The following is a 22,926-nucleotide window of genomic DNA, read 5'->3' on the forward strand; positions in this document are numbered from 1 at the left end:
ATAGATTCGAAAAAGTTGTCAAAAAACAAATATATAACAAATAAATGTTATCAAGGGCAAGATAAGTTACTTTTCTACCAAACTGGATATATTTTTCGTGTTTTTATTCAATGTAACATGTTTATTCAGCTCGAAAAGGATACAGTGTTTACCGATGTATTGGAAAAATCCAAATGGCTCCCGACACTCTCTTTAACACGATAAGTTCAGGAAAAGATGTTATAAATTATAAACTAGAAAAAATACTGTTAGAAATTCGCTGATTATATGTTACCGTGACATAAGTTGACATATATTCGGTGTTTTTTTTAATATTATTTTGTCTAGTTTATTATTTATAACACCTTTTCCCAAACTTACCATGTTAAAGAGAGTGTTGGGCGCCATTTTGAATTTTCCAATACATCGGTAAACACTGCATGTTTTTCGAGCTGAATAAACATGTTACATTGAATAAAAACACGAAAAATATATCCAGTTAGGTAAAAAAAAGTAACTTATCTTGCCTTTGATAACATTCATTTGTTATATATTTGTTTTTTGACAACTTTTTCGAATCTATGTGTACAGTAATACAAACCCATAAAAAGAATTTGAAAAAACATTTTTTATAACTTTTAACGTGATGGTTCATTTTTCAATTATAACGTTGTACTAAATTGAATACGAAATTTATTGAAAACTTGAACCCCCACATGAAGTTATAAAAAATGTTCTTTCCAATTTTTTTTGTGTAATCTGTAACTTAAGTCTGTAATCACAGAAAAAAAAGGTTACTTGGACATAGATCAAACTTTTTAATTTAATTTGAACCCAAAAATATAAGTTTTAAGGGGTCAAAATTGGGATCAAAGTTTTAAAAAGTTTGACCTTTGCTGTCTCTACCAAATTACTCAGCCAATTTCTGGTCTAAACATTTGAAATTTTTAATAAAGGGTATTCAGGGATAGGACAAGATTTTAATCGGTTTGGGTCGAAAATTTGAGTTGGCAACAGATCAGAGTTCAAACGATTTGACCTTTGCTGTGTCTAGCAAACTACTCAGCACATTTTGGGTTTAAACATTTTAGTTTATACATAAAGGGTATTTAGACATGTGGCAAGTGTTTTAGTAAGTTTGGGGGGGATAATTTGCTGCCAAACGGTCAATGTTCACAGAGTTGACCTTTGCAAATTCTACCAAGTTCCTTCGCCAATTTGGGTCTAAAGAATTGAAAGTTTAGATGTAAATAATTTGGACATCGGTAAAACTTTGTATATTGATTTGAGACCAAAATGATAAATGTTAAAGGGTCAACATTGGGGTCAAAGTTAAAAAAAAAATGACCTCTGCGATCTCTATTAAATTACTCAGGAAATATTTGTCTAAACATTTGAAATTAAGTGTAATCACACATATAGCAAGTTATGAACAGTTAATAGGGCCCGGGTAATAAAATTATGTAGTTACGTGTGGCGAACTATAATTCCTGTTTGTTTCGCTTGCGATTCGCCTTTTCCATTTGACGAAGCAGTGTCGCTGAGTTGCGAACGTTTTCAACCACCATGCATTGTCTTCAGGCGCGCGATTAATTAAAAAAATGCGTTTAGATAAATTATGAGAAAATCAATTGAGACTGAGCCTCCAAATGGAAAAGGGAATCATTTATGTTATTTAAGGAAGAATGCATAAGGGAAAGAATGCTGCTGCGTATATATATATATATATATATATATATATATATATATATATATATATATATATATATATATATATATATATATATATAGATAGATAGATAGATAGATATCAGGATAGATATAGATATCAGGATAGATATTTATATATATGGATATGTATACAATTTATATATATATATACATATATATATATATGGATATATATATATATTTATATATATTTATATATATAGATAGATATTTATATATGGATATATATATGTATTTATATATATGGATGATGTATATAGATATGGATATATATATATATTTATATGTATGTATATATATATGAATATGCATATGAAGATATATATATATGAAGATATATATATATATATATATATATATATGGATATATATATATATGGATATATATATATATGGAGATATATAAATATATATATTTATATATATAAATATATATATTTATATATATATAAATATATATATATATGGATATATATATATATGAGACATATATATATATATATATATATATATATATATATATATATGGAGATATATATATGGAGATATATATATCGATATATATATATATATATATATATATATATATATATATATATATGGAGATATATATATGGAGATATATATATCGATATATATATATATATATATATATATATATATATATATATATATATATATATATATATATATTCGAATCGTTCGACTGGTAGTAATCGTGACACCCTGCACTGAAGATTCCCGAAAGGATGAAACACTAGTGTCTGTAGATATTTAATTATTATAGTAAAAAAATTATTATGACAGCCCGTTTAAGAAATTCGTTTCTTATCGTTGAGCACTTTCAGTTGAATTAAAAGTCGGTCAATTTAGCTCTTATGCGTAGATCATCGTATAACGATTAGATCACTGTATGTCTGGCGTAAATGAACACTAAAAATTAAGATGCTTAAAATTCAACGTTATTTCAAGCGGTTAATGGTAGCCGAATTGATTAGGTCTCCGCTAATCGAGCCAGAGATGTCTCGTGATACGGGATTCGAATCGTTCGACTGGTAATAATCGTGACACCCTGCACTGGAGATTCCCGAAAGGATGAAACACTAGTGTCTGTAGGTATTTAATTATAATAGTAAAAAATAATTAAAAATAAATATATATATATATATATATATATATATATGGATATACATATGGATATATATATATATATATACATATATGGAGATTATATATATATATATATATATATATATACATGCACACATATATATATGGAGATTTTATTATATATATATATATATATATATATATATATATATATATATATATAGACTTATATGTAATATACCGAGTTCGTGTAATTCAGTAAATTTTCATATGCCAATCGATTTTAAACCTAAAAGGGTGTACTTAAGGATTAAGCTACAAAATTTTCACATTTCATAATTGAGCATTAATATACTGTGTGTGTAAAGTCAAGACTTCAAGACAAGGTGTTGATAGCAAAAAAAAAGTGTATTTCATTTTACGTTACAATTGTTTCAATGTCCAGTTCGACAATTTCAAACATTATATCGTTTGAAAATTTTCAAAAACCAGCATTTCTTCAGACTTTATGAATAAACACACTGTAGCATTTTTTGAATAGAAAATAAAAAAGGGGGACAATTCCTAATGGGAAAACATGCTAGAAACATTTAGCTTGGTTGTGGTTACGGAAAACTCATTTAGATATTAATGTATCGCCTAATTTTCGTATCCTTATTTTAGAACAGAGTTATGGGAAGTTTCTACGGAGAGCCCTAAGCCATTAAAAAAAATTTTTTTCCCCCATAAATGAAGGAGTAGACATCTTCCCACCGGAGTAAAACACACTTGGAGCCATGGGTGGATTTGCTGTGAGAATAATAATTAGAGGACATACAATATTTATTTATTTAGACACCCAAGAACACAACGCATAAATTATATGACAGAAGCAGCATAAGTGATTAATAACAGATGCGGGTTAAACACAACCTATTCCTTTAGATTAAAAACATAATTTATATATTAATTTGTTAAATAAGCCCGTTCTGGACCTATCTGATTTTATTAATTATTAAATCATAGTCCCCTTCTTGTAATCAATGAACCGAAAACAAACGGGCTGAATTTCTTCCCTTTAACCATTATAAGTAACAAAGTCGACCCAGTTTCAAACAGAATTAGCTAGCAGTACTCAACAACATAATTGGATTATCTCCCTTCAAATCCTCCAATGCAACGACATAAAAACATTTTTCAAGTAGAATAACAATGAATTGTCAGACAGTAAATAGATTAGAACACTTCACCCGAAATTTCCTACAAGGTTTATATATATTTAATACACCCATTTTACTTTATTCTCATATTCAATCAAATTCTAAATCGGAAATTGTATTATATCCATGTACCAATAGAACGATAATCTATAAACATTACTTGCCACTAATACGAAACTAAAACTAACCGTAACGTCTTTACAAGGTTGTTACGGCCATAATATAAATATAGAAACAAAATTTTAAAAAATTACTTTTACAAAACATCAATCATTGGGAAATAAAGGAATTTAGGAACCCAACAAATGGGATATATTTAAAAATAATTATTTTTTTAAATGGCTTAGGGCTCTCCGTAGAAACTTCCCATAACTCTGTTCTTAAATAAGGATACGAAAGTTAATATTCAAATGGGCTTTTCCGTAATCACCACCAAGGTAAATGTTTCTCGCATACTTTTCCCGTTAGGGATTCCCCCCGACCTTTTTTCTTTCTATTCAAAAAATGCTAAATTGCCAATAGTGTGTTATTCATAAAGTCTTAGGAAATGCTGTTTTTTTTAATTTTTAAACAATATAATGCTTGAAATTGTCGAACTAGACATTGAAACAATTGTAATGTAAAATGAAATACACTTTTTGTTGCCATCAACAACCTTGTCTTGAAGTCTTGATTTTGCACACACAGTATATATATATATATATATATATATATATATATATATATATATATATATATATATATGGAGATTATATATATACAAATACAAACATACAAATAGAATACTTTTCAAATACATACAAACATATGCACAAAAATTCAGAAATATACATTTTATTTTGTTTTAACACATGTCTGCCGAAAAATAAAAAAAGTAAAAAATAACTATTTGACAAATAGGAAGTTTACAAAAGGGTTTTAACAAGTCACTTTTTTTGTTCGTGTGATTTTGACTGTTCATGCTTCTCCTTTTGGGTTTCTGAAAAGTGATTTATTCATAATTAGATTCCAAAAAGTTCGGTTATAAAATGTCTTAATTTTATTCTTTTTATAGGTTTAGTGAAAATGTCGGCTATATTATTTTCAGACGTCACATAAGTAAGAGTAATAGATTTTATCCTTATTTCATCTCTTATAAAATGATATCTGATATCAATATGCTTCGACCTTTGATGAATCATAGAATTATTTTCTAATAAGATACTGCTCTGATTATCACAATGAATTACTATAGGTTTTTACTTATATCTGGTTTTAAAATAGATTTTAGAAGGGTCTTCAGAAAAATTGCCCCCTGCGCGGAATGAGTAAGAGCCACATATTCTGCTTCACAAGTAGAAAGGACAACAATTTGTTGCTTTTTAGTTTTCCAAGAGATCATAGGTCCAGTCTTTGACAGTCTAAAACAATACCCCGCTATACTCTTTCTATCACAGAGTTAGCCCAATCTGAATCCGAAAATCCTTCTAAATTTAGAAGATATGTAGACTTTTTAAATCTTAAAGATTGTTCCTTGGTTGCTTTTAGGTAACGAAGGATTTGTTTTGCACGATTAAGGTCTTTAATTGTCGGTTTCGATAAGTTTTGAGACAGCTTTGTTACAGTGTAACATATGTCAGGCCTTGTTGCGGTCATCAAGTAGATGAGGCTTCCAACCATTTCCCTGCATATTCGATTATCTATGGATTTTGTTTCGGTCTCTATATTTTTATTTATGTCTATTTCGCCGGGAGTTGAACGCGGCTTACAATCTTGCATTCCGAACTTGAGCAGATTTTTTTTCAATGTATCGTGATTGGTTCATAGTTATAGTTTCATTTTCACAAGTAAATTTTATACCGAGGAACCATGACAGTCGTCCAAGATCGGCAATTTAAAATTTTTATTTAATTCATTTTTAACATCTTTTCAAGTGTTGTCACAGTTTGAGGCAAGTACTATATCGTCACCCCAAAAAACCAAAATCAACAATTTATTACCTACATTTTTGGTATACATGCACGCGTCTGCGGGACATAGGTTGAATTCTTGTTCTATTAAATAATTATGGAGTGTTAAATTCCAATTGTGCGCACTTTGTTTTAGTTCATATAACGATTTATTTAATTTCCACACCCAATTTTTATTTTTCATTTTAACCCCTTCTGGAGGGTAAATGTAGATTTCACAGTAAATCGGAGCATTTAAATAAGCATTTTTTACATCCATTTGATGTATTTTTAAATTGTATTGAGCGGCAAGTTGTAATAAAATTCTAATTGTCGTTTAATTTGTCGTTGGTGAAAATGTTGCAAAATATTCCACTCCAGAAATTTGTGAATAACCTTTTGCCACAAATCTTGCTTTAAAAGTTTCACTGCCAGAGCTGGAAAAAAAACCCAGCGTGAAGAAATTATATTTTTATCTGTTGGTTTTGCCACTATTTCGTATGTGTTATTTTAATAAAGCTTTCAATTCGGATACCATAGCTTGTTCCCATTCATGGTGATTTTCTGAATTAATCGCCTCATTATAACTTTTCGGTGCGCTGTTCAACGAATAACAGTAATCAACAACGTAATCTTGTATCTTTTCAATTTGTAAGAAGTCTGGCCTTTTTCGCTCCCTTATTTGGTATCGACGTGTCTGGTTAATATTTTCGTTAGAAGTTCTACTGTAATTGTCGTCGTTATTAATATTTTCATTGTGATCGATTAAGATGCTAGGTAATATTTCACGTTTTTCATCCACTGGATCGCCATTTTTTAAAGTTAATGTATCACTGAATTTTACACATCTAACCCTTTTTATGGCATTTTGATTTGGGAAGTAGATGAAGTATGCCGGGCTATTTTTATCGTAACCTACGAAAGTAACTCTTTCACTTTTAGTATTTAGTTTACTGGTGTTTTCTATAAATGCAAAACAATCAGATGCATTCTGTTCATTTTAGGTTTTACACCGCAAAACGCTTCATACGGCGTTTTTCCTAGCCTCTTATTGAACGATCTATTTCTGATATATGCTGCTGCCATTAAAGCGTATTCCATAACCCATGCGCTAATTTCGTTTCGATAAGTAGGCATCTTGTCATCTCAAAAAGGGTTCGCCATGCCCTTTCAGCGGTGCCATTTTGGAAGGGGGAATACGGCGCTGATTTCTCGTGTTTAATACGGTGATTAATTAATAGAAGTTCAAAGTCTTTACTAGTAAATTCAGCCCCATTGTCTAAGCGAATACATTTTACTGAACCGTACGGGGAAACATCAGCTAAATAATATTTTTGAGTGGTGAGGATAGTGTCGGATTTGTTTTTTAGAAAATAAACCATAATTAAACCGGAAAAATCATCAACAAAGTTCAAAACGTACCTTAGATTATTTCTCCCCATCGGGCTGATCGGACCTGCTAAGTCACAATGCACAAGCCTTTCATAGCTTGTTTGTCTGGCGTTATATCTTTTGTCATTTTCCCCTGTGCACACAAATCACAATTTGAGAGATCGTCTGAAGGTATTATTTTCATGCCTTCGACTACATTTGGTAATTTTTTAATATCAGCTGTATTGCAGTGTCCTAGAATTTTATGCCAGGTTTCCAAGTCGTGACAGGCAGTTTTTGAGGGAACCATACTTTTTAAATAATATAGTCGGCCATTTTCTTTAATGTCAAATACAGTTCCATTGGGGTATATCAATTTTGATGTATTTTGGCCAAATTGTATATTCGCGCCTTGTTTAATTGCAGCCTGCACGGAAAATATGTCTTGCTTAAATGTAGGTATGAACAAAGCATTTTTTAGAATACAGCTACAGATTTCGCCTTTATTATTTTTTTAGGGATATTTTAGCATCACCTCTTTTCAAGACTATATCATCTATTTGACTACCGTCGGCAAGTTCGACAAAATGACTTTGACGATTAAAGTTTGAATCAAAATTAATAAAATCAGATTCCTTGGTGATAACGTGTGCTGTAGCACCACAGTCTACAAGGAGATTTTTACCGTTTGTGGTATTGTCAAAGTTATATGTGAATAGAAATGTATGTTCTTCCTCAAAGTTCTCAACGTTTTTTACGGAGTCCATTTTAGAGCGTTTATATCGACATTGGAAACTTTTGTGGTTGAGTCGTCCACAATTATAGCAGATAATTTTATTCTTTTTCTTAGGAAAATTACTTTTGGAGAATACGTTGCGGTGAGGTGCGTAATTTGGTGGTGTCTGCTTTCGAGAAGCATTTTTGAACTTCATAATATTGCTGGAGTTATATTTGTCCACGAGCATACGATTAGTCTCTTCGTAACTGCTCAGTGCCACTTTAAATTCGCTGAAATTTAAGGGGTTGTCTTTCTGAGTTATAACAGTTTAAAATCGGCTGGAAGTCCCTTGAGGATCATTGATATCAACAAGCTATCGCTTATTATTTCACTAAGAGTTTTAAGGCATTGGCGGTTGTTTCTGCCCTTATAAGGTAGTCGGTAATCGTTTCATCCTCGTTACGTTTCAAAGACGTTAATTCTGTATGTAGGGATATTATTTTCGGTTTCCCTTTTGATAAATAATGTTTTCTTAATATGTTCAATGCTTTCCTCCCATCATCCAATGCGTCTCTTATAATCAGCGACAGACTTCTATCGTCTAAACATTGAATCAGTTCTGCAAAAACAGTCGCGTTCTTTTCGAGAAACTCGGGGTCGTTTGGATTCTCTGTTGTAGATTGTATGACTTTGTGTAGTTTTCGAATCCTTAGATATCCCCGAAATTTTACCTGCCACAATTCGAATTTAGATTCCGATCCGTCAAAGAAAAGACGGTGGCTGGGCGCATAATCTGTTAAGTTTTGAGACACTGTGTTGAACAAAGATGGCGGCGTAGTTCAGATCAGAAACCAAGATGGCGGCCAAGAATCAAATGCGGTCCGTGGCGTAGTTAACGGCGAACTGATTGAATCCAAAATTCGACAATTTTTATAATAATTTTGAAACGTTTTCATTGGTTGTTTTAGCACAGCCGTTGGTTATAAAAATGGTTGGCGAATCCATTCGTTTCATACCCCCATTAGGAGTCAAAAATATTTTACATACATACACATATATATATATATATATATATATATATATATATATATATATATATATAAGTCGGTCACTTAAGTTTGCATGAGCAGATCATGATGTTATAATCATTAGATAACTCTGGACGGACGTCTCAACATTTTAAAAATAAATGTTTAAATTTCAACGCTATTTCTCGCGGTTAATGTTTGCCGTGTGGTTTGTTCCTGGCTAATGGAGTCAGAGATTGCTTCGTGGCCAGGTTCGAATCTCCTGACCGGCGGTAAACGTGATACCCTGCACTGATAATTCACGAAAGGATGAAACACTAGCGCCTCTAGTGTTTATTATTAAACTTATTATTAAAATTATTATAGTAACAGCATATATATTAGTATATATAGTATATATATATATATATATATATATATATATAGTTTATATGCTGATTACTATAATAATTTTTTAATACCTACAGACACTAGTGTTCCATCCAGTGCAGGGTGTCACGATTACCGCTGGTCGACTTCCTATTGCTACATAGTTTTATGTGTTAGTTTTTATTCTGGTACTTACCTCCGTTTTCATATTTGGATTCTGGAGATGCTATAACTTGACAAGGAGAAAAATCCAGTTTTCCGCCGCACGTGTCTAAAATGGAAACCATAAGGAATAAGATAAGCCAATTGGTCCGCCCTATTTTCAACATTTAACATGTTAAATTTCTATGGTAATTGGGTCTCACCAAGACAGATCCTCCCATGAATTTCCTCCTCATTGGATGGAAGAGTCAACGTAGTATATGCTTGTTTGACATGACACCTTCCTTCCAGGAATTACTTCCTCCTTGCATCTGTTTAATCATCATGTCGCCATCCTTCCTTGGTTTTAGCTCGTCCTTTAGGAAGGGCCGCCTAGTACATATTTGTTCGTAATCACATTATCCCCCCGGGCATTACTACCCTGTTGAGGATAGTGTGTTATATTTTGTAACTGTTATATTCCTGCTTAAAGGGTCACAAAGAAAATAGAGTAGAAAAACGTATTAACAAGAACACACAAAAGTGTGAGTTATTGCTTTTCCCCCTCGGTCTTTCCATCCTCTTTGACCATTCATAACTATTTGGTGTGACGCAAGTCTGTTTACACTACAATTATTTTTGGGCGAGGGGTAGTTTGTTTTTTTGTACATAGGTATCATCATTTATTAAGGCCCATAGGCCACTCGAGGATAAGGGTTAAATAATATATAGCAGTCAATTGAACAATATAGTAATCGTTAGTAATTGAAATTCGGTAAATTTGTTAACTTAAGTGGAACAGCTCATCAAGAACTTGTTTACATTGGACTTGAAGATAACCATATTGTAGTCAGCTGGAAATCAGGCAAACGGAAGACAGTTCCACAGGCGTGCAGTTCTAAGAAAGAAACTTTATTCATGGAATCTACGTTTGGGTTTAGGCACAGATAAAGAGTGGGGGAAATTATTATATTAATTTACAATTTCGTGGTTAACTAGACTTATTGAGACGCGGTATCCCTTGATGATCGAATCCACATTTGCAAGTGTCAGAGAAAATTTTCGTGAGCACATACTTTCGAATCCTTGTTCACCAGTGTTATAACCTTTTACAAGGAAAACAAAACACGTGACTAGAATAGAAAAATATATTAACAAAAACATAAAATGCGAGTTTGTTCGTCCAGCCAACGAACAACCTTGGTTGGTCCACCGGATATCGACTCCCGACTTATGGCATTGTCATACGGTATTTATTGTGTATGGATACGTTCATTCGTAGGTAACACAGGTATTTCGTTACAACAGTAACACGCATTTGTTAGTTTCTATAATGGAGAAATATGTTAAACTTAATGTAAACCAACAAATGAAAAGAATAAAAGAAAATTGAAAGGAAATCACTTATATTTACCAACAACCGGTGGAAACTGAACCGCGAACATTAGGGCATCCATTTGACTGAAGAAGTAAGTGCCGTTGGGGTGGGTACTGCCTGGCCGGTGAATCATGTAGCCGCCGGCCTCGAACGGGACGGTGCTGTTTACCAGGGACCGTGATGCAGTGGCATTGGGTCGTCGGACTACGGCGAAGGAGAATGATATAATGTCGGTAAAGAAAAGATGATCAAACTGAAAGATAAAAACAAAGTCCTATTAACATGGCGTACAGGGTTTTTTTTATTAGGGGGTCACCACTTACCAATGCCCTAAAGCCAGTCGAGGATAATGCTTCACACACTCTGATAATCGATGATGATGGAACTTGAGGAGAATTTGATTACTTAAGAGTAAGGCCCATCAAGAACTTGCTTACATTGGACTTGAAAACGACCATGTTATAGTCAGCTGGGAAGCAGCTCCACAGGATTGTGTTCCACGGACAGATAGTTATACGAAAGAAACTTTTGCTTGTGAATTTTGTTTAGTTTTAGGCACAGATAATTCTTCTCCTCCTCCCCCATCCTCCTCCTCCTCCTCCTCCTCCCCTCCTCCTCCTCCTCCCCTCCTCCTCCTCCTCCTCCTCATCATCATCATCATCTTTCAGGACGCTTCACCACCAAATCCACATGACTTCTCCAGTTCACTCGATCTCGCATGACAGTTTGCAGGTCTCGAGCACTTTCCAATCGTGTGTCCTGTAGCAGGTTGTCAATGTAGGTCATTCTTCTTCTACCACGGTTTGGGTGTCCATCTGTTGGTATCCAGAGAACGAGCTGTCTAGCTTCCTCTTCGCTGCGTCTCATGCAGAGACTCGCTGCTATCATCTTTCTCTACTGTACTTTGAGTGATACTGGTGGCAGATCACCATAAAGCTGCTGGTTTGCTGCGCGTCTCTTCCATGATGTATTGAGGGCCATCCTGAGCATCCGTCTGTAACAGCCATCCAGTCTCTTCTTTAGCGCATTTGTAAGAGTCCATGCCTCAGCACCATAGAGAAGGACTGTTCTTACTGTGGCCATAACGAGTCTTACTTTCAACTTTTCTGAGAGAGTGGATGGTCATATCTTCCTCAACTTATGACATGCATTCCATTCTAGTGCTGTTCACACTTCATATTTTTTCAGAGCTCTCTGACCATGCTCCCATCACAGATGAAGAGTAAGGAAACTTGTTGATGGTAGTTGTAGAAAGACTTGTTTTCTTTCGTTATGAATGTTTTACAGGAAGCATAGATTGAAGCTAAGTCGAGCACTTGCCATGAAAATAACGATAGACCAAGTATAGACTCACAACGTCTATTCTGTGTGAAAGAAGTAGCGGAGAGAAAATGATATCGCCCACAAGATTTCCAGGTCAGTTTTATACCATATCAAGATAGGTAAGAGTGCTCTATACAGGGTGGCCACAAAGTCACGCACCAATGTTAATTAAAAAAGTTAAAAAATTAAAAAAGTTATAGTAGTAACATTTATTCAAATTCAAAGTTCTTTACAAGGATTACAATTGCTCGATATGTTCGCCGTTTGCAGCTATGCACGAGCCAATACGAAATTCAAAGTTCATATAGACACGATTCAGTAAATCAGCATCACCATCAATTTGAAGACAAGCATCAATAATACGACTCTTCAGATGATCCAAATCACGAATCTTCGTTGAAGAAACAATTTGCTTAATGTGACCCCAGAAATTAAAATATTATATTGATAAAAAATAAATATTAACATTGGTGCGTGACTTTGTGGCACCCTGTACAACTCCTTGCCAGTACTCCATCTTAGGTCGTATTTGGCACATGATTGTGTAAGAAGTGAGATAATTTCTGGAGCAGTAAGACGATCTAGGAAAAGTGTAAATATTTATGTTTTATTATAGGGCTCTAAAAATGGGTATGTTGTATAATGTGTATGTGAATATATTCCATAACGACGTACATGTTAAATAGTTGATTTTTTTCTCTGTATATTCGTGTACGTGCAAATGCGTGTATGTAGATACGTTGTATCATTAGTTGATCGTCTAGTGTGTATATTTTAACATTTATTCAACAGTTCTAACAGAAAACGATTGACGTGGACGTATCGAAACAGTTGTAGACAAACAGTTCTTTTTAACAGATGTAAATAACACAACACATACCTGAATTATTTACGAACATTTATTTCCATGATTCGGCTGGCATTTTCAGAGATTACACGTTTTCACATCTTAGCTGTATGAAATGACGCCGCTCCCTGCATCAAGGAGATCAACTCTCCTTTTTTGAGACGTCTGTTCTCTCTGATGTCCAGCTAACGACTGCCTAGAATCTCCCCAAATCTATATTTCATCACGTGTCAGTACGTGTCTCAGACCAACAACTGATGTCCCCTAATCTAGTTATTTGTTTATGCAAACCAAAATCATGTTTACATCTGTTTACTATTTTCACATTCTTTCTGCGATATTATTATATGCCAATCATAATAATTAATCCAGCGACCCGCCGTCGCTCGAATCAATTAGTAATAATAATAATACTAATAATAATAATAATAATAATAATAATGAAAAGGGAGTTGGATGATGAAGAAAGTCCAAATAGTACCGATAATAGTAGGAGCACTAGGAACAATTCCGAAAAACTTCGAAAAAAGAATGTCAGAAATTGGAATCAGAGGAATAACTGCAAAAGTACAATGACTAACGATAATGAAAACGACTGAAATAATAAGGAAAATCCTTGAATGCGGAGAATAATACAAGACAATATAACGAATAATCGTTACAGGGAATGAAAAACACCGAAACTGCATATCTATAAGTTCTACACCCCCCTTAAGACTCCCCCCATTGTTTCATCACCGTTCCCCCCAATAAAAATGTGATACCAAAGGGCCGAGAATGGCCAAGAAGGACTGAAAGACCGAGGAGAGAGCGCCAACTAGACCTCGGCTGGACAAGCGCAAAGAGAACTGGGACCTTGGGGAAGCTGAGTGTCACTCAAATTCCAGTATAAACCAATGGCCACTACCAGCGAGAAATCAATGGTAAGCGGCTGTTGCGATGATGCAAATTCATTTGCAAATGCTATCGAAGGAGGTGGTGAGAGCTGGACGTCTGGGGAGACTTGTTGTCACTCAGCTTCCAGAGAACACCACAGGTTTCCAATCAGATCGTCTGTTGACTTGTGTGAAAGCTCCATGTGAGCCAATAATAATAATAATAATAATAATAATAATAATAATAATAATAACAATAATAATGTTTTGACCCTTGGCTCTGCTTGCCACAGTTAACACAGATACTGCGCTATGATCACAGCCCAAAGGGTCACACCATTACAATTTATTTGTAAAGATCTATATATCATTAAAACATTTGCATGTGCACTATTATTTTAGACAAGTAAGTGCGAATCTATAGTAGTTTCTTATATTTCTCTTATGCCCTCTGTCTCTCGGTCTTTCTGTCTGTCTATCCATCCCACGTTTTCTTGAAAACTAATGCGCCAATCAATCAGCCTGAAATTTAGCAAGGGTTTTGTCATGATAAAGTGCAGCGAACTTGTAGCAGCCGCTACAATCACAGGCAGAAGCTACTTCTCACGACTCGAGATTTGCAATCCATTTCCTCCTGGCTTGTCCAATCACAAGCCAGCTCTCAATCACGTGACCGAGTATATAAAAGGCGAAATCAGGAACCTTTAATCCTGTTAGATCCTGGCCCTGCCTGGGATCAGACTCTGCCTGGGGCTGTGACCCCAGGCAGGACGTGAGTACAATGAGCTAGCTATGGTTCTTCTCAAACTACCATTTATTTCCACGTGCGGTACCCACGCGAACTTTATTTATCATTCCACAGAACTACTCTCATTGATACAACTCATACTCACAACACATTAGTACACTGACGCCTTTGTCCTTTCTCTTTTGCCCCGGCGACTACTAGCTATGAACACATGCGCGCACGAACACTGAACTATTCTCTTCTTCAACCAGCCGGCATGATATTAAATCTATCTTTAAAAACCTTGAACACTTTTCTCTTTCTTTCAATTAACTCTTTTACTAATACGTTTCTCTCTTCTACCAAAGCTACTAACGAAAATGACAAATAAAGTTGTTTGTCAATATAGAATGAAACCTCCATTGTGTCGTTCTCTCATTTCTATAAACTAAACAAATTGATTGATTGATTGCTCTAGTTAGGAACCCATCGCGGTGTATTGGGAGGACGCTTCACATGCCTCCCGCATTGTAGTCTACATTGCACTGTAGTAAACCTACTGTTGGTTTTATAAAATTATTTTATATATAATAGTTTGAATTAAAGCTTAAAATGCAAATGTCAGCTGTCATCGTTCAATTGCGGTCTATATAGAAACATTCATTTTGAACGCGCCTCTGTCATATCAAAGAACCTACTATTGAAATTATGTTTGACATAATTGCTGATTGGCCCATTAGTTTTCAATGTTGGCATTTCAGGCTTATTTGCCCATTAGTTTTCAATAAAAAGTGGAATAGATAGACAGACAGAAAGACCGAGAGGCAGGGGCCTAAAAGGTGTGTTAATGGCTTGAATTTAAGTTTAAAATGAAAAGGCCAAATGCCATAGATCAATTGTGTTTTAAATAAAATCATTCATTTTGAACGCGGCACTGCCAAAGAACATACTCTTGATTTTATATGCTGGGCCGTTTTGCTTGTATGGTGATAAAACTTCTCAAATATACTTGTTAGGCTGTATAAAGTGTTAACTTTGATCAAAATCGTCCGTTCTTTCTTTCATCAGATTATTTGGATTATCGCTACTTATCGAAGACATTCCGATACAAAACCTCTCTAAAGATACAGCCATGTACATAAAATGTTTAACAGCGGGTGTACATATCGGAGGATGAGACATCTTCTTTAATATAAATCTCACCTGTCTGTTTAGATGTATATGTATGTAACTTTCCACAGAGGCGGCAGATTTTCACGAGATCGATATCGTTTTGAAGCTCAACCCTTCGAACGAGAAATATAAAAAATTTGGCTAAAAACATTAATTCCTTCACCCTTAACTTGGCACTTTTCTACAGGGAGAGGTCGTTTTTTTTTCGCCGATATTTTCGAAAGACATTCCCTCTTTTTGATTGTCTAGCCTTATTCCAGTTTGGCAATAGATGCAACAGCAAAGACATGTTGTTTTTTTTCACGTTCTCTTCCTCCTTCGCTGTACGGGATCGAGCCTGCCTGGCTACTACCACATTTTTTTTTTTTTGCTCAACACCCACCTCTAAATACCCGGGCAACGCCGGGCACCCAGGCTAGTCTATAATAGAGGATAATACACTGTGACGGCGACCATGATGACAATTACTTGTTGAGGTAATTATTTGTAGTAGAAGGGATATAGATGTAACAGTGGACTGTTTTTTTTTTAACACAGAGAAGGGAATTTATTATTGATGATGGGGACAAACTATGAAAGAGTGGGACAGACAGTTAACACTTTGAAAAGAGGGTGTTAAATACAATGTTCTTTTAGAAAGACGACTCACATAAACGCATTACCTTTTCGGTTGAAAGATGACTAGCGGGGGTGCCCGGCGTTGCCCGGGTGTTTAGGTGGTGTAAAAAGTGGTAGTAGCGGGGTGGGAGAAATCAAAACAACACTAGGCAGAGGTGTAAAAACAAAGTGGTGGTAGACAGTCAGGCTCGAACACGTAACACGAAGGAGAAAAAAAAACCTGACGTCTTAGTCGATGTTTCTATGGCGCGACCGGAAGTCACGAACGTCAGAAGTAGTAACCGCAGTCAATCAAAAAGGGAACGATAACTTGCTGAAATCGCGACGCAAAGATCGCCCCCTCCTTGTACAAAACGGCTGAGTTTAGGGTGAAGGAATTAATGTTTTGGCTAATTTTTCGATATTTGTCGTCCGAAGATTCGAGGTTTAAAACAATACCAGTTTGATCAGGTTACGTCAATTCCGTCGAAAGTTTTTCGAGACATACAAACATATACACACACTTTGCCCTTTATAAATTACATGGTGACATTTATTCCAGCTGGTTATGATGATGATGAGGATGATGATGATGATAGATATTCGAATGCCTTGCAGAATTACATTGTCTTGTCACCCTTTCTTTCGCTTCCAAAAGGGGCTTAGCTAACTCTCCTCCTCTGACTGTTCCGAACTCACTTCCGACTCTGACTGAACTGACTGATTCCGAACTCTCTTAACTGAATATATTGGATCTATCTTTCTTTGTGACGCCAAAACGTGCTCAGACACGTGAATATTTTTTCACGTGGGTTTTACATATTAAAAATGACTCCAACCCGCCTTTTGGCAACACAAAGAAAATTCCTCAATCCATTGTCTATTATTCCTAACTGACCTATCTTTGTTTTATAATCATTTCTACTATAATAGCAATTCACTAAATTCATGGGATCGCATCTAAATAGCAATCATTTTTAAAATTTGATTACTGGATTCAATTCTAGCCTTTTCCTTTAATAAATATTATTTTCAAACTTATTTACGTTGTTCCTTTAATGGCCAGAATCTACCCCTTCCATGTATAACAAAATTACAGTTGTGTAAAATGTCAAATAACTCGGCCCAGCCGTTTATGAGTTCGTAGGGAATGAACTCACAGACAGGCACGCATACGCAGGCACACACACAAAGTTCATTTTATATGATATATATCTCACTCTCTCTCTCTTTCTTTCTTTCTCTCTCGATATATATATATATATATTTCTTTCTTTCTCTCTCGATATATATATATATATATATATATATATATATATATCGAGAGAGAAAGAAAGAAAGAGAGAGAGAGAGTGAGATACGAGGGACGTTCCAAAAGTAATGTCTCCTATTTTTTAATCCGCCCGAATGGATCAGAAGAGGGATTGCAAATTGCATTCTAATGATGACTGGTTATGAATTGCATTATTATGATGACGGGTTATGATGACCCGAAAGAGTAACCTCGCTGTGGCAGTTATTGACGATGTGAGACTCGGAAAAAAAAGCAACCCCTGTCATGGAAGTACGTAAGAAGCAGACATCCGTCACACAGAAAAAAAAAATTTCACCGATCAACATTCACAGGCGCCTTTAAACGTTTACAGAAACCGATGCAGTTGATGTCAGCACAGTTAGGACATGAGTTTGTAGATGGCGACAGAGGTGTGAATGACAAAGCGCGCCCCAAGCATTTAAGACCGAGGTATCAAAAGAGGCTTGTAAAAAGTTCATTAAGAATGGTGATGGTTATGTAGAAAAATGAATTTTGGAGCATAAAAGGTTGCTTAATTTAATGATACCACTCTCATCTTCGTAGCTCTTTAGCATTTTAGATTTTTAGTTAAAAAATAGGAGAACTTACTTTTGGAAAGACCCTCGTAGACAGACAGAGAGACAGTCAGACAGACAGATAGATAGATAGATAGATAGATAGATAGATAGATAGATAGATAGATAGATAGATTGATGTGTTTTTTTTTACCTTAATGGTCAATTGTCCAGAATCGGCGTCGTAAATCTTTGTGATAGGGCCGCCGGTCATGTTTGAAATGAGTTGGTCATCAAACTGGACGAACGGTGGCAGATAAAAATGGGCAAATGCTGGATGAAGTTCGGCTGTGGACGTGTTCTCGTGCTTGATTATAGAATAGACTGTCATGAAATGGTCACTGAAAAACATAGCCGAATAAAATTAACAGAATGACCACCCTTTTATGAAACCAAAGTTGAAAAAGAAATTCACGGGTAGTTAAAAACATGTGTGAATACATATTAGGTATATTAACAGTGTTTCCAATTTAGCGGCTTTCTCATTGAGTTTAGAGGTTTTGTTTCGAATTGTTTGGTATTTAACTAGTATAATTTTGATCTAGCGGCTAGATTTTGCGTTTCTGCAGTTTCAAATTTCAATTAACCTACTTCCGTATTCATTTCCTAGCTAGTCATCGTTAGAGCTGAGACAACAGAATATTCTTTTCATTGTTTTGACTCTCAAGTATATATCCGATATATACTCCATAATCGTAGTGACACACCGGTTCTCGTCAGATCACCGAAGTTAAGAAACGTTGAGCCTGGTTAGTACCAGATGGGTGACCATTTTGGAATTCTAGGCGCTGTATGTGCTCTCCACTTATCTCGGCATTTGTTTCCAGTCGTCCTATACATACACTTCACTCGACACTGGTATTTAACAATGTCGACTCAGGAGATGTGTGGTTGGAGATTGCGAACCTCCTGCTACAAAAACTTCAGGCGCCCCTTCGTGGATATTCATAGTCTGTTAAAGACTGAAGGAGCCCTGCATATATCCGACACAGTAAGACACAGTCAATCAACCGAGAATCACATCAGTCTATATAAAAATATATAAGATATTAACGGATATATACTAAAGAGTCAAAACAATGAAAAGGATATGCTGTTGTCACAGCCGTAGTCATCACATGAGACAATGTTTTAAGTCATCTTCTATGCATGATAATTTGCAGAATTACAGTAGTTGTACATTTTAATAAATATTTTAATATTCTAAAATATCGCTGATCTCACTCGACGCTATTTTGCGAATTGTTCGTCAAACAGGTAATATAATTCCAAATTTTTACAATTTTTGCGAGATTTTAGAGACTTATTCTTAACATGAAGAGAGAAGCATTTGGGAAAAAACTCTCAAAATTCATCACAGGGCAATCCCTCTCTTTAAAGTAGCTCTTCAAAAGTAAAGTTTAAACTCAGACTTGTAAATCATCTTACAGCCCACGCCACTGGACAGATCATGATCAAACCTGACATGATGGTGGTCTCACAACTAGGGATGATGCATACCATTTTTCAGGGTCAAGGTTAATGTCATATGCGGCTCTTACAACATACACTTACTGCATGGACGCCTGTGAAGCGAATACCCGGTGTATAGCAAAGTCCCTTGTGAAGCGCTGGTATATTTGTTAGTATATATATATTTTGTTAGTACACACACACACACACACACACACACACACACACACACACACACACATATATATATATATATATATATATATATATATATATATATATATATATATATATTGTGGTCGGTCCCCATTCGTGTCCGAGTACTGAATCTTATAAAAGTTTTAATTTTCAAAATTAAAAAAATTGTAAAATAAAGTTTAAACCCAGACTTGTAAATCATCGTAATTCCTACGAATTCCCATTTTTTTATATAAAGATAATTTTACTTATAAACTTATGTGATCCTTGATATACAAAATTTTCTTTCCGTCACGGGTACGTACATAAAGATGTTTTTGGTTTGACTAGCACCCGTTAATTTTTCCTCTCAAATACTAAGATTTTGTTTGCCCCCACACAATTTAAATTTCATCTGTGTAATGTTGTATATTCCGTCGCAAAAGGGACCAAGAATAGGAAAGAACTTCAACTCGCTTTTTATTTTGTACAACAACATTTATTTTCTCATTCTCCCGTCACCGCTGTGATGTCCCTAACGTGATTCTCTTTTTTAACGTCATCCACACTTTGAACGTGATTTCGAACGTTATCCGCGTCTCTAACGTGATCGTTTTATTTCTCCTTTTCTTACCTGTAACGTCATTTCACAAGTACTTGTATATGCGCATCGACGCTGTTACACGTGTATACAAACAACATGCCTTTTAATATGAAAATGAGTTCGGCCAGGCTCTGTGCAATTTCTCTAGCCCAGAAATTCTTGACTGGAAAATACCAGTCGAGAATCCGTTCTCGACAATCACAAAATGGCTATTTTTGTCTCCTTTAATCTGTCGAACTGAGGTATTAGTCTTGGATTATCCTAGGTTGTCCACCCTCTCAGACATAGCCTTCCCTCCTTGGGAAGAATTGGTTTATTGCCAACTCTCAAAGACATCCTGATCGGGTAATACCAACAGAGCTACGTAGACAATTTTAATAGACCAGAATGCCTTTTCTTTAGAAGTGCTAACTTGATTCTACCAAGCTTTCGAGTTTGTGTCACATCTTCCGGTGGTAGGACAAAAGTAAATCCCTTTTCAGGGTTACTGTAACACTTTTACTTGTTGCAGTTGTATATTCTAACTGGATATTTCCAGAGTTCACGAACTCTGCTGAAATAATAAAATTATTATTCAGAAATCCAATTTAAAATGGTTAAGGGGACTTTCATCTAACAATTTTATAAACAAGAGATATCGTAAACATCGAACTTAAACTTGAAAATCTTATCTAAAAACTAACATGGTTCGTAAACTGCAGAAGTACTTCTAATTGTATTATGTATTACTTTCTTTTGGTGTAAATGGACAAATGGACAACTAGAGTGATTGTCCTGCCCCAGTCAATCAGTAGCCTTGATGTAGGACGAAAATATCTTTGTATATATATATATATATATATATATATATATATATATATATATATATATATATATATATATATATACCACTGGACCAATCATGACAAAATATGGTATGATGATGGCTCCCCCTCTAGGTAAGGATGGTTCACACCATTATTCCAGGTTAAGGTCATTTGTGGCTTTTACAACATTCACTTACTGCAAGGGTGCCTGTGAAGCGGATACCTGGTGTATAGCAAAGTCCCTTGTGAAGCGCTGGTATATTTGTTAGTATATATACTTTGTTAGTATATATACTTTGTTAGTCCACACACACACACATGTATATATATATTATATATATACATATATATATATATGTATGATATATATATATATTATATATATATATAATATATATATATATATTAGTATAGGGACGATTAACTATAATATTATATATATATATATATATATATATATATAAGCATATATAGAGGAAGTCTCGAAATAAAGACGAAACGTTGATGAACACATAATACAGTTTGTTCCTTTTTATTTCTCTATTTTGTAAGAATACTATTTTCATATTTCTCATCATATATATGTGTATATACATATATAGTATATATATATGTATGTATAGTATATATATACTATGCATAGGTATGTATACACACGCATATATACTATACATACACTATACATATATATATACACACGCACAAATATATATATATATATATATATATATTTATATATATATATATATATATATATATACTACCGATTTAAATCATGTTTAATTGTGCATCGAACGGATACCATAATACTTTCTTTTCTTTTTTTTACATAGGCGTCACCACTTATCAAGGCCGATAGGCCACTCAAGGATAAGGGTTAAAGAGTGTAGAGTAGTCAAAAGGACAATATAGTAATCGATAGTAATGGAAGTTCGGTAAATTTGTTAACTTAAGTGGAACGGCTCATCAGAAACTTGTTCACGTTGGACTTGAAGACAACCATATTATAGAAAGCTGGAAAGCAGGAAAACGGAAGACAATTCCACCGGCGTGCAGTTCTAAGAAAGAAGTTTTGATCATGGAATCTATGTTAAGGTTTAGGTACAGATAAAGAGTGGGGAAAATTATTGATAATGTTTTCAGCTAGTCTAGTGTTTCTTGTGAAAGTTTGGCGAGGGGGGACCATAGATTGAAGCTCAGTTGAACACTCTTCATGAAAATAACGATAAAGCAGAGACAAACTCGCAACATCTCTTCTGTGAGATAGAGGTTTCAGCGAAGAGAAAAGGACATCTCCCACCAGGCCACGAAGTCTATTTTGAACTCTGTCAAGGCAGGAAAAGTCTTTTCTAGCAGCTCCTGCCCATATGTGGCAACAGTATTCCATCCTTGGACGTATCTGGTTCTTATATAGATAGAGAATTGCATCAGCAGTGAGATATCTACTGGATCGATAGAAGGATCCGACCATTTTTCCAGCGGCCTTGGCAACAGGTTTTATTTATGTATTCCATTTAAGATCGG

General features: G+C 34.7%; 1 protein-coding gene across 1 annotated transcript in view; it reads right to left on the bottom strand.

Moving 5' to 3' along the window:
* LOC145260618 (uncharacterized) overlaps window positions 1–22,926 on the bottom strand; it is a 204,443-nt gene that overhangs the window by 16,762 nt on the left and 164,755 nt on the right. Inside the window, exons 20-22 of the mRNA XM_080118930.1 lie at window positions 18,518–18,704; window positions 10,989–11,205; window positions 9,630–9,704 (exon numbers count right to left, since the gene is read on the bottom strand). Of these exons, the coding sequence (XP_079975056.1) occupies window positions 9,630–9,704; window positions 10,989–11,205; window positions 18,518–18,704 (479 nt within the window). The remainder of the gene's footprint in view (window positions 1–9,629; window positions 9,705–10,988; window positions 11,206–18,517; window positions 18,705–22,926) is intronic.

This window comes from Euprymna scolopes, chromosome 36 (genome assembly GCF_053919585.1).
Source record: "Euprymna scolopes isolate OS-2025 chromosome 36, ASM5391958v1, whole genome shotgun sequence".
Classification (NCBI taxonomy): Eukaryota; Metazoa; Mollusca; class Cephalopoda; order Sepiida; family Sepiolidae; genus Euprymna; species Euprymna scolopes.